At 40.5% G+C, this 12,425-nt stretch overlaps 1 protein-coding gene across 2 annotated transcripts in view; it reads left to right on the forward strand.

Moving 5' to 3' along the window:
* CNST (consortin, connexin sorting protein) overlaps window positions 1–12,425 on the forward strand; it is a 115,166-nt gene that overhangs the window by 38,693 nt on the left and 64,048 nt on the right. For both annotated transcript variants that reach the window (XM_027046245.2, XM_027046247.2), the window contains exon 2: window positions 3,666–4,094. In XM_027046245.2, the coding sequence (XP_026902046.1) occupies window positions 3,716–4,094 (379 nt within the window). In that variant the 5' untranslated portion in view covers window positions 3,666–3,715. The remainder of the gene's footprint in view (window positions 1–3,665; window positions 4,095–12,425) is intronic.

The raw sequence follows: 12,425 nt of genomic DNA on the forward strand, positions 1-12,425 counted from the left end.
AGGAATATGATCTTAAGCAAGTTATTTTTGCCTGTCCAAGCCTGACATTCTTCATCTGAAACACAGTATGAGTACCTCCTGTGTAGGCTTGCGTGGAGGGTTAGGCATAAAATGTGTAAAGTGCCTGTCGCAGTTTCTAACGCATGATGGAAACTTAACAGGAGGTAAGTGTGGTTGTTTGTGGCTCTCTAGACTGCTTTCTGCTCCCCACTTCCTCCTTGGCACGTGACCTACGTGTCTGTACTTTCAGATACATGTCAGAATATAACTTGATTGTTTAAATCAGAAATAACTAAGGCTGTTACTGGTTTTAAGGGCTGACATTTTTCCTTCATAGCTACACACACTTCTTTTCACTATTGTGATAATATATATAAAACATAAAGTATGCCATTTTCACCGTTTTTAACTCTACAACGCAGTGGCATTAATTGCATCGATGCTGCTGTGTAACCATCACCACTGCGTTTCCAGATCTTTTCCATCACCCACAGCAAACACTCTGTAACCAAAACTCCCTTTTCTCCCCTGCCCTCAGCCCCTTTAATCTGTTTTCTGTCTCCATCAGTTTGCCTATTGTAGAATCATACCGTTTTCATCCTTTTGTGTCAGGTTAATTTCACTTAGCATAATGTTTTCAAGGACCGTACATGTGTTAGCATATATCAGAACTTCATTCCTTCTTAGCGCTAAATAATATTCCCTTTATGAATAATACCACATTTTGTTTATCTACTCATCCATCAGTGGACATCTGGGTAGTTTCTGCCATATTAGCCACATGTACTTTACTTGTTTATTTATTTATTGAAGTAATATCTGACATAAGATGTCATATTAGTTTCGGGTGTACAACATAATCTCCAATTTTATGTATTGCTATACTCACCATTAAGTGAGTGTGGTTACCATCTGTCACTGTACAGAGTTATTACAGTATTATTGAATATACTCCCTATGCTGTACTTTTCATCCCTGTGACTTATTTATAACTGGAAGTTTCTGCCTCTTAATCACCTTCACCATTTTTGCCCCTACAACCAACGCCCTCCCTTCTGGCAACCAACAGTTTGTTCTCCGTATTCGTGATTCTGTTTCTGTTTGCTGTTGTTATTGTTGTTTGGCTGGTGAGTTTGGTTTTTAGATTCCACACATAAGTCAGATCATATGGTATTGGTCTTTATCTGACTCATGTGACTTAGTATAAGACCCTGTTGTCACAAATGGCAAAATGTCACCCCTTTGTATGGTTGAGTTTCATTACATCGCGTATATATATACCACATCTTCGGTATCCATTCGTTAAATCAGTGGATACGTAGGTTGCTTCCGTACTTGGCTGTTGTAAATACTGCTGTGATAAATGTAGGGGTGTATACATCTTTTCAAATTAGTGTTTTTGTTTTCTTTGGCTAAATACCCAGCAGTGGAATTACTGCATCAGATGGTAGTTCTATTTTTAATTTTTTGAGGAACTTCCGTAGTGTCTTCCATAGTGACTGCACCAGTTTACATTCCCACAAACAGCGTGCAAGGGTTCCCTTTTCTCCACATTCTTTCAACACTTAGTATTTTTTGTCTTGCTGACACTAGCCATCCTTACTGGTGTGACGCGATATCTCATTGTGGCTCTGATTTGCATTTCCTTGGTAATTAGTGATGTTGGGCATCCTTTCATGTTTTCTTGGCCATCTGTATGTTTTTGGGTTGTTTTTGGTGTGGTTTGGTTTTTGGCAGAATGTCTGTTCAGGTGCTCTGCCCATTTTTTAAATCAGATTGTTTGGCTTTTTGGTGTTGAGTCATAGAAGTTCTTTATGTATTTTGGATATTAACCTTATTAACTCCCATTCGGTAGATTGCCTTGTCATTTTGTTGGTGTCCTTTGCTATGCAAAAGCTTTTTATTTTGATGTACTCCTCATAGGTTTTTGTTTTTGTTTCCCTTGCCTGTGAAGATATATCTAGAAAATGATGCTAAGGTTGATATCTAAGAGTTTATTGTCTTGTTTTCTTCTAGGAGTTTTATGGTTTCAGGTTTCACATTTAGGTCTTTTAAATCCATTTTGAATTTATTTTTCTGTATATTTGGTGTGAGAAAGTGGTCCAGTTTCATTTTTTAGCATGTGACTGTTCAGTTCTCCCCACACCGTTTATTGAAGAAATTATACTTTCCCCATTATGTATATTCTTGCCTCTTTTGTCATAGATTAGTTGACCATATACATGTGGGTTTATTTCGGGGCTCTCTCTCCTGTTCTGTTGATCTCTGTTTGTCTTAGCCACAGAGATTTTATTTTTATTTTTTTAACAAGTAGGCACCATGCCCAGCGCGGAGCCCTGAGCTAAGAGTCAAACACTTAACCGACTAAGCCACCCAGGCTCCTCCAGCCACAGACGTTTCAACAGTCATTTGAGGCTGGGTTCTCTCATGATAGTGATCTCGAAGATACCTCATTAAAATAATAGCTTTTTAAATTAAGAACTATACTGTGTTTAGAATTTATTTCAGGGCTAAACCTAAGTTAGTAGAGATATGTGGTAAAAGGAAAATGATACCATCCAGATTTAGGTATTTTTATCTTTGCCAGCCAGTACTTTTATGTTTGAATCAAATACTCCAGTTGCAAAATACGTTGAAAACATGTGATACAATCCAGGTAGGGCTGATGTTTTATTTTGTACTTTGTCTTCATGTTTTAAAAGAATTATACTTTATTTACATGATTCTAAAGGCCAAATAAGCATTTCTGTTAATTTGAAGAATTAAAAAAAAATCACTAAACTTTTTCTCAGATAACTGGAATATTATATTTGATTCAAACCCAAAATAATGATTGGCAAGCAAAAAATTTTAAATTCTAGCTGGCATAATTTTTCCTTAAAATGTAATATACTTTCAGAGGATAAGAGGGGACAAGACATGTCTGACAAGAGAGGCTTAGAATCTGTTTTGTGTAGTTTTAAAATGTTAGAAGGATCCTTGGAGCAGATTTAGATTTTCCAAGTCTAAACTAGTCTAGAGTTAATTGTGGCCCTCCTTTTTTTTTTTTTTTTTTTTTTTTCAATTGTATAAAAGGAATTTGCTGACAATTCTAAGGTACTTTCCAGGGCTTGCTTTGTGGAAATAAATGATGTAATGAGACTATGGTATAAGCATATACCCCCTAAATTTTCTACGTACCTTTTTTTCAATTTATTTAAAAAATATCCTAAATGTGCTCGTTGGCAAATATTGCTGTTTTCAGCCAGATGAGGACTTATCCGGCTTTCATTTGTCTGGTAAGTATCCAGGGATAACATATGAGTGATGGATTTTAGCAGATGACCTCATTTAACCAGTAGTTTCATTGCTTTCATTAAGGTAGGGGTCCCAACATCATGCACGGGACAGTAACACGGAGAGCTTACCTAAGTATATCAGTACCAGGGCTCCATCTTGGACAGGCTCTCCAGGTAGTAAACACACAGCGAGGGTCGAGAACGCTTGTCTTCAAGCAGGAACCAGTGGAGGTTGGGTGGGGTGGTGAGCGAGAAGAAGTAGTAGGAGTGAGCTGTGGTCATGTCCATCCTTTCCCTGCTCACAGCGAAACGACCCAAGAGACAACGATCACTGAGAACCCAGGGTTTAGAAAATGAAATAGCTTTTTTTCTCTTTTGTCATTGTAGACATGGAAGGACTTTGATGAAACATAAATGGTTCAACAAAAGATGCTCTAATGGATGACAGCGAAACTCCTACATATAATCTGCAGATAGAACCACAAGATGGGTATCATCCTGGTGACGGCGTGGGAAGTACAGTAACACGCTTAGCTTCTGCATCGGATGAAAATGAAAATCAGCTTGACGGGGACGGGCAGGAGCGTCTGAGCCCGGGTGCCAGTGCAATGGGCCGACCTGCAGTGTGCGAGCAGGACAGTCTCAACAATAATGAGAGCTGCACCCCCAGCTGTGAGGTGGCTGTGTGTGAGAACCTGGGGGACACTTCCTATGAAAGCCCCAAGGACGGGCAGGCCTCCGTGGGAAAGGACAAAAAAATACCTGGAAAAAGAAGCTCCAGAACCAAAAGAGGCACCACTAAGAAGATAGCACAAGGTACTTTTAAAAAATCCTTTTTTATACTGTTCTCTACCTAAAAATAAACTGTCTTCTCTCCCATACTCTGTATAACGTCCTACATCTTCTGTCCCATACTCTGTATACTGTCCTACATCTTGCTTTACTTCTCTTTTTTTTCTAATTTTTTTTAACGTTTATTTATTTTTGAGACAGAGAGAGACAGAGCATGAATGGGGGAGGGGCAGAGAGAGAAAGGGAGACACAGAATCTGAAACAGGCTCCAGGCTCTGAGCCATCAGTACAGAGCCCGACGCGGGGCTTGAACTCACGAACCACGAACTTCTCTTAATAGACTCTGGAGCTGGTTCTCTAGTAGCACATATGGATCCAGCCGGGTGGCATGTCACGCACGTGATGTGTCGCACGCCTGTACCACTTCTTTGTGCCTCTTCCCAGTAGTTTGCCGTAACAATGTGCTGAAATTTTAATTATTTTACATGCTTTCACACCAGGTACTTTGAACGTATGTTGTCTTCTTCCTTCCCATAAAATTCTTCATGGGATCTTTCCAACTCCAGAAGTAAATAATTGTGTTAGCATATATTAATATACGTCTTACATCAGTGTTGAATAAGACATCTAGTTTTCATTGTATCACTTTGGTTACAAAGTAATTCAGAGTATTTCTTTCTCCCCCCCCGCCCCCCAGAGTATTTCTTGTTTGGTGTATAGTTTGGCAGTTAAAGTGGGGAGCTTTGGACTTTGTTTTCCCCTGAATCACAGGCACCCCTGAAAACAGGCAGCCCCTGGTTGTTTTTCATCAGAAACATGTGGGCCTGCAACATTCAGGCACATCTTAGGCTGGGACTCCTAGTATAGCCCCGCTTCACCCAAGTCAGCGGTCTTTGCATGAAGCTCAAGAGGACGAAGGAGAGCGTCTCCTCTCATCTTCTGCTTTTTTGCCTGATTAGAAATATAGTCACTGTATCCATATCTGGTATTTTTCTTCGTTTTTTCATTTGGAGTAAAAGATGAAACTTTCCGGTTCCTACAGACTTACCCTTATTATTTCAATAAAGTGATTTGATAACTTTTTTTTAATGTTTATTCGCTTATTTTTGAGAGAGAGAGAGAGTGCACGAGTGAGGGAGGGCACAGAGAGAGGGAGACAGAGGATCCAAAGCAGGCTCGGTGCTGAGAGTGCAGAGCCTGATGCGGGGCTCGAACTCACAAACCATGAGATCATGACCTGAGCTAAGGATGCTTAACTAACTGAGCCACCCAGATGCCCTCATTTGATAACTTTTTAATGTAGCTTATAATTAGGCATTCCTGTTGACTGATCCCTTCATCCTTGCTTTTCCTTAGTAGGCTGAAATTAAAATAATTTTTTTTAATGTTTATTTATTTTGAGAGAGTGTGCAAGTGAAGGGGGAGGGGCACAGCAAGAGGAACAGCGAGAACCCCAAGCAGGCTCTGTGCTGCCAGCACAGACCCTGACACAGGGCTCAGTCTCTCAGACTGTCCAGCACAGACCCTGACACGGGGCTCAGTCCCACAAACCGTCCAGCACAGACCCCGACACGGGGCTCAGTCCCACAAACTGTCCAGCGCAGACCCTGACACAGGGCTCAGTCTCACAAACCATGAGATCATGACCTGAGCCGAAATCAAGAGTTGGACACTTCAACCGACTGAGCCACCTAGGTGCCCCTAAAATGATTTTTGAAAAGAGATACGAAAGCCTTTTCTTAAAAGATCTACAGTAAATCAGATAATGTATGTAGTGCTATTTATATATAGATTGATTTATTCAATAACTGTAATCCAAGAGCAGTTTGTGCCTCTCTGATACGATCTTTTGATGTTTTTGAGAACTGAGACCTAGTTGCATATGTATGTGGGTCAATCATAGCTTCAGGATGATGGCTGCTTTTATTCCTTCCTTCCACGCATGACCTTATTCCATTTTCCCTAGGTGTGATGATATTATTTAGTTATTCAGTACTTACTATCCAGCAAGCAGATATGTGTGGAATTACTGCCTCCTAATGCATTTGAAATATATGATTTATAAAACCTATGGATAGTCTTTATACAGATTAGTTTTAAATTATATATCTTAAATGCAATGAGTTTAGAAGTGTAAGAAAATGGAGTTGGCAGTTGCAAAACCGAAGTTCAAATCTTCTGGTTCTAGGTCACTTGGTGAGACTTAATGATTCTGTACTTCAGTTTCCTCAACTGTATAATGATGATGTTCATCTGTATATATATCTATAAAATTCCTTTCTGAGCTATGAATTCCTAAGATTTTGAAGAGGTCGTATGGTCTAAACTTGGTTAAAATTCAGTGACTTACCTCTGTATCTATAGAGGATTTTTTTAATATATATATGTAAGGGGTACGTTGTTATTTGTACTGTAAGTTTTGTTGTCAAATTTGGGTGAGCAGTAGAATTTTAAACTGGGTAGAAAGCTTCTCATGAGGACAGAATTACTTCTTTCTACACCTGGAAAGGACCTGGAATGCAGCTTCAGGATGGCCTGGGAGCCTTCTCCCTGTACCCTGAGAGATCGCTGAAGCTCGGGCTCTCTCAGTGTGTGCCCCATCACCAGATCTGAATGATCCTGTCTCTCTGACAGCTCCCTGGTTAGTCTCTTTCTGTCCATCTCCACTGCCACAGTTCAGCGTCCTCCTCCTTAGTTGGAGTAAAGCTCCCTAAAGATGTCTCCATCTTGTCACTCCGGATCCGGTTCCCATGTCAGCACAAACAGTGCAGAGAGTCCCTGCATAGGTGTCTACACGTGGGCATGTTAGTGCTTCTTTTTACTGGGAAATCCCAAGATCCTAAGGAGATGAAGCCTCAACATTTTGCAGATGGGCGCTTTTCTGATAATACGATAGCTTTTCAAATGTGAAATGACATACAAAATCTTGACAGTCCCAAACCAGCAATAGTAAGGTGCTCTCTCAATACTTTTTTAAAAAACATATTAAGGTGAATTTATTTACTCTTATGCCTCTTTACCTAGGTTAATTGGTAATAATTTTTTGTATTTCCAAAAGCTAGTACTGGAAAAAAAGGTGAGCAGTAGTATGAGGAGACATGTCATTATTTACAGGTTTTCTGGAGCTAACACTTGTGTTGTTTTTTTGCTTTAATGAGCAGCAGGCTAAAGTCTATTATCAGAAAGTAAGAATAGTATGAAAGCTGTCTTATAGAGAGGGGGCATTTGAAAGTGAATACCCAGAGGCAGCACTTCTAAAAACCTTGAACTTGGCCTCACAGAAGTCTGGTTGCCATTTTATGTATTATTTTTACTTACTTATTTATTTATTTATTTATTTTTAATGTTTATTTTTGAGAGACAAGAGACAGAGCACACGTGGGGGAGGGGCAGAGAGAGTGGGAGACACAGAATCCGAAGCAAGCTCCAGGCTCTGAGCTGTCAGCACGGAGCCCCACATGGGGCTCGAACTCGTGAACTGAGAGGTCATGCCCTGAGCCGAAGTTGGAAGCTTAACTGACTGAGCCCACCGGTTACCATTTTATTACGAGACTGTTTCCTTTAGAGAATTGAATCTCTTTAATATAGTCGACTAAGCAGGATTTCAAGCTGCATCACATCACGTTCTCACTATAGTTGAATCTGGCATAGCCTTAAGTAAATATCCTAAAAATGAATGAAAGCAAGCCTATAAATTTTTAACAGCTTTGTTGAGATATTCACATACCACACACTTCACCTAATGTGTATAATTCACTCATTTTCGGTACATTCACAAAACTGTACGACCATTACCACCATCAATTTTAGAACATTTTCATCATCACACAAAGAAACCCCATACTTGCTAGCAGTCGCTCCCCATTTTCTGCTGAGACCTCCCAGCCCTAGGCAGCCACTAATCTGCTATCTTTACAGATTTGTCTACTCAGGACATTTCATGTAAATGGAATTGTACAGTATATGGCCTTTTGCAACTGGCTTCCTTCACTTAGCATAATATTTTCAAGATTCACCCAAGTTGTGCCCCCATGTATCAGTACTTTATTTCTTTTTATTGTAGATTAATATTCCACTGCAAAGGATATATCATATTTCACTTATCTATTTGTCAGCTGATGGACGTTGGGACTGTTTCTACTCTGGGGCTATATTGAATAATGCTCCTATGAACATTACAGTTTTTAAGGGGTTTTGGGTTTTTTTGTTTTTGTTTTTTTTAGAGTACGTTTTTTATTTATTTAAATTCAAGTTAGCTAACATACAGTATAGTGCTGGTTTCAGGAGTAGAACCCAGTGATTCATCCCTTACGCACAGTAGCCACTGCTCATCCCCAAAAGTGCCCTCCTTAATGCCCATCACCCATTTAGCCCATTACCTCACCCGCCTCCTCTCTATCAACCCCCAGTTTGTTCTGTGTTTAAAAGTCTCTTACGGTTTGCTCCCTCTATCTTATTTTTCCTTCCCTTCCCCTGTGTTCATCTGTTGTGTTTCTCAAATTCCATATGTGAATGAAATCATATGATATTTGTCTTTCTCTGACCTATTTTGCTTAGCATAATACACTCTAGTTCCATCCATGTCATTAAAAATGGCAATATTTCATTCTTTTTGGTCACCGAGTAGTATTCCATTGAACATTCATACTACTGCGTCGTCTTTATCCATTCATCAGTTGATGGACATTTGGGCTCTTTCCAGACTTTGGCTCTTGTCAGTAGCACTGCTATAAACATTGGGGTGGTGCATGTGCCCTGTTTTCCAGAGTGGCTGCACCAGTTTGCATTCCCATTAGCAGTGAAGAGGGTCCCTCTTAGTCTGCATCCTCACCAACACCTGTTGTTGCCTGAGTTGTTAATTTTAGCCATTCTGACAGGTATGAGGTGGTATCTCACTCTGGTTTTGCTTTGTATTTCCCTGATGATGAGTGATGTTGAGCATCTTTTCTTGTGTCTGTTAGCCATCTGGATGTCTTCTTTGGAAAAGTGTCTATTCATGTCTTTTGCCTGTTTCTTTAATGGATTATTTTTTGGGTGTTGAGTTTGATAAATTCTTTTTTTTTTAATGTTTTTATTTTATTTTTGAGAGAGAGAGAGAGAGAACAAGCGGAAGAGGAGAGAGACACACACAGAATCCGAAGCAGGCTCCAGTCTCCGAGCTGTCAGCTTAGGGCCCACTGCAGGGCGTGAACCCACGAACCACAAGATCATGACCTGAGCCGAAGTCAGATGCTTAACCAACTAAGCCACCCAGGCACCCCAATATGTTCTTTATAGATTTAGGATATTAACCCTTTATCTGATATGTCTTTTGCAAATATCTTCTCACATTCCCTTGGTTGCTGTTTAGTTTTGTTGATTGTTTCCTTTGCTGTGCAGAAGCTTTGTATCTTTTTTTTCCCTTGAGAGAGAGAGAGAGCAAGAGCGAGCTTGTGTGCACACACGCGCACAAGTGGGGGAAGGGCAGAGAGGGAGAAGGAGGGAGACAGGATCTGAAGCAGGCTCTATACTGTCAGCGCAGAACCTGATGTGGGACCTGAACTCAAGAACCATGAGATCATGACCTGAGCCAAAGTTGTCTGACGCTTGACCAACTAAGCCACCCAGGTGCCTCAGAAACTTTGTATCTTGATGAGGTCCCAATAGCTTATGTTTGCTTTTATTTCCCTTGCCATCGGAGAGGTGTGTAATAAGAAGTGGCTGCGGCTGAGATCGAAGAAGTTGCTGCCTGTTTTCTCCTCTAGGATTTTGATGGTTTCCTGTCTCACATTTAGGTCTTTCATCCATTGTGAATTTATTTTTGTATGTGATGTAAGAAAGTGGTCCAGTTTCATTCTTCTGCATGTTGCTGTCCAGTTTTCCCAGCACTACTTGCTAAAGAGACTGTCTTTTTTCCATTGAATACTCTTTCCTGCTTTGTCAAAGGTTAGTTGACCGTATAGTTGTGGGTTCGTTTCTGGGTTCTCTATTCTGTTCCATTGATTTGAGTGTCTGTTTTTGTGCCAGTACCATAGTGTCGTGTGGATTACAGCTGTGTAATACAGCTTGAAGTCCGGAATTGTGATGCCTCCAGCTTTGGTTTTCTTTTCCAACATTACTTTGGCTGTGTGGGGTCTTTTCTGGTAGTGTACAAGTTTTTATGTGGACGTATGTTTTCATTTTTTTGGTTATGTGTGCCTAGGAGTAGAATTGCCACATTATAAATCAGTACTTCATTTAACTTGTTGAAGATCTGCTGAACTGTCGTCCAAAGTGGCTACACCATTTCACATTTCCTACCAGCAACATCTAAGGGTTATAATTTTTCCACATCTTCTCCAACACTTGGTAATATCTGCTCCTTTGAAAGTTTATTTTTGAGAGGGAGAGAGAGAGAGAGTGCAAGCAGGTGAGGGGCAGAGAGAGAGGGAGACAGAGGACCAGAAGCCATCTCCACGCTGACAACAGAGAGCCTGATGTGGGGCTCAAACCCAGAAACCGTGGGATCACAACTCAAGCCGAAGTCCGATGCTTAACCAGCTGAGCCACCCAGGCACTCCTCTGCTCCTTTGATGTTAACTACAGTGTTTTTTTTTTTTTTGAGATATAACTTACATGCCATGAACTTCACCATCATAAAGTGTACAACCTCCTGGTTTTATATATTCTCATAGAATATACAATTCTATATATTTTGCTGCTATAATATTTTGCTGAAAAGCAAAAAATAAAGATGTTGCAAGTATTAAGAAAAGAGTAACTCACAGTCTTCCACTTCAAAGTGAAACCAATTTATTTGTCCTGAATGAATGGAAATAATGTATTCAGAGTATACTTCTTTGTACGCTGCACTTGCTTATAATATATCATTCTATCTAATTCTCAAACATTTTATCCCCCTTAAAAGAAATCCTTTACCCATTAGCGGTTACTGTCCATTTCTCTTTCCCTCCAGCCTAGCCCCTGGCAAGCATTAGACACATACATTTTGTGTAGTTGTAAAAGACAAGTTCCAATTATTAAGTGTTTGGTGGTTGCCATAGAACATACTTTATTTACTCAGTCACCCTAGTATTTAAGCATTTAACAGAAACAGTTCAGCAAATGGCAGGAAGCCAGAGATAGGCAGCAGAGGGAAATTGGGAAAGGAAGAACTTCCAGATTGACTTGCCACTGGCTGTTCAGTGCCCTGACTTGTTCAGCTGGGGGCCTCCAGCTGGGAGGTGACCAGGAGGGCTTGAAAGCTAGAAAAAAACAAATCTGGGAAATGCATCTGTGGCTGGAGTCAGGCTTTCAGAGTGAAAACAACAAAGACTTTGGCCCTGCCTGTTCCTACCTAAGTGATCTTAGGAAAGTAACTCATTTCCTTATCTGTAAGAGGGCTAATCCTACCATTCCTGAAAGATGGTCCTTAGAATGAGTGATCCTGTAGTTAAGCTCTTTATCAAAAATACTCAGCCTAAGATAGGTGCTTCCAAATGGTACTTGTAGTCTTTATGTATGTAGCAGGATGATTTTGAGGGGCATGATCAGGGACAACATTCAGTAAAAGTAAGCCGTTGGTTTAATTTGACTTTAATTCCATCTTCCCTCTTTTGTCAGTATCTCCTTATCTCCTAACATCTTTCTAATGCTCTCTTTTCAGATTCACCTGTCCCCCTTGCTCCCCTAAGGTATATTTCTAAAAACGCGTGCCCAATGCCACCCTGGTTTAACGTCTGGTATAATGTGCCTGCTGGCAGGTTAACTGATCTCTAAAGTAAAAACTGATGATGCAGGTGCCCAGTTTGCATTTTACATATCTGCCTTCAACCAGAGTAGAACCTTTTTAGTTCTAAACTTGAATGCCTAATGGAGTCAGCCAGGTAAGTTCTATACTGTGGTTTTGGCCAGGATTGAGATACTGGGATTGATGAGAACTTTGATGGACAGGACTGTGCGGACCTAGCTAAATGTGTTCCAATTAAAAAATGTAAAGGCCTGCATTTCTCAGCACTTAGCTGCCCTTCCTACGTTTTCAAAGGCAACAATGGCATACCGAGCCCCTCCATATGTAAGGACCATTGTGATTACATTGGGCCCACCCAGATAGTGTAGCATAATCTGCCTTTTTCTAAGGCCAAATGACTAACGACCTTAATCCCATCTGCTTCCTAATTCCCTTTTGTGACTTAATGTGACATATTTATGGGGATTGGGACATGGATGTCTTTGGGGGCCATTATTCTGTCCATGAAAATGCTTTAAGATTGACTAGATGATGACTTTATATAGCAGAATTCTTCCCTTTATAAAAAATGTTTTATAGGGGCGCCTGGGTGGCTCAGTCGGTTAAGCATCCGACTTCGGCTCAGGTCATGATCTCGCGGTCCGTGA

Source organism: Acinonyx jubatus, chromosome E4 (genome assembly GCF_027475565.1).
Source record: "Acinonyx jubatus isolate Ajub_Pintada_27869175 chromosome E4, VMU_Ajub_asm_v1.0, whole genome shotgun sequence".
NCBI classification, from domain to species: Eukaryota; Metazoa; Chordata; class Mammalia; order Carnivora; family Felidae; genus Acinonyx; species Acinonyx jubatus.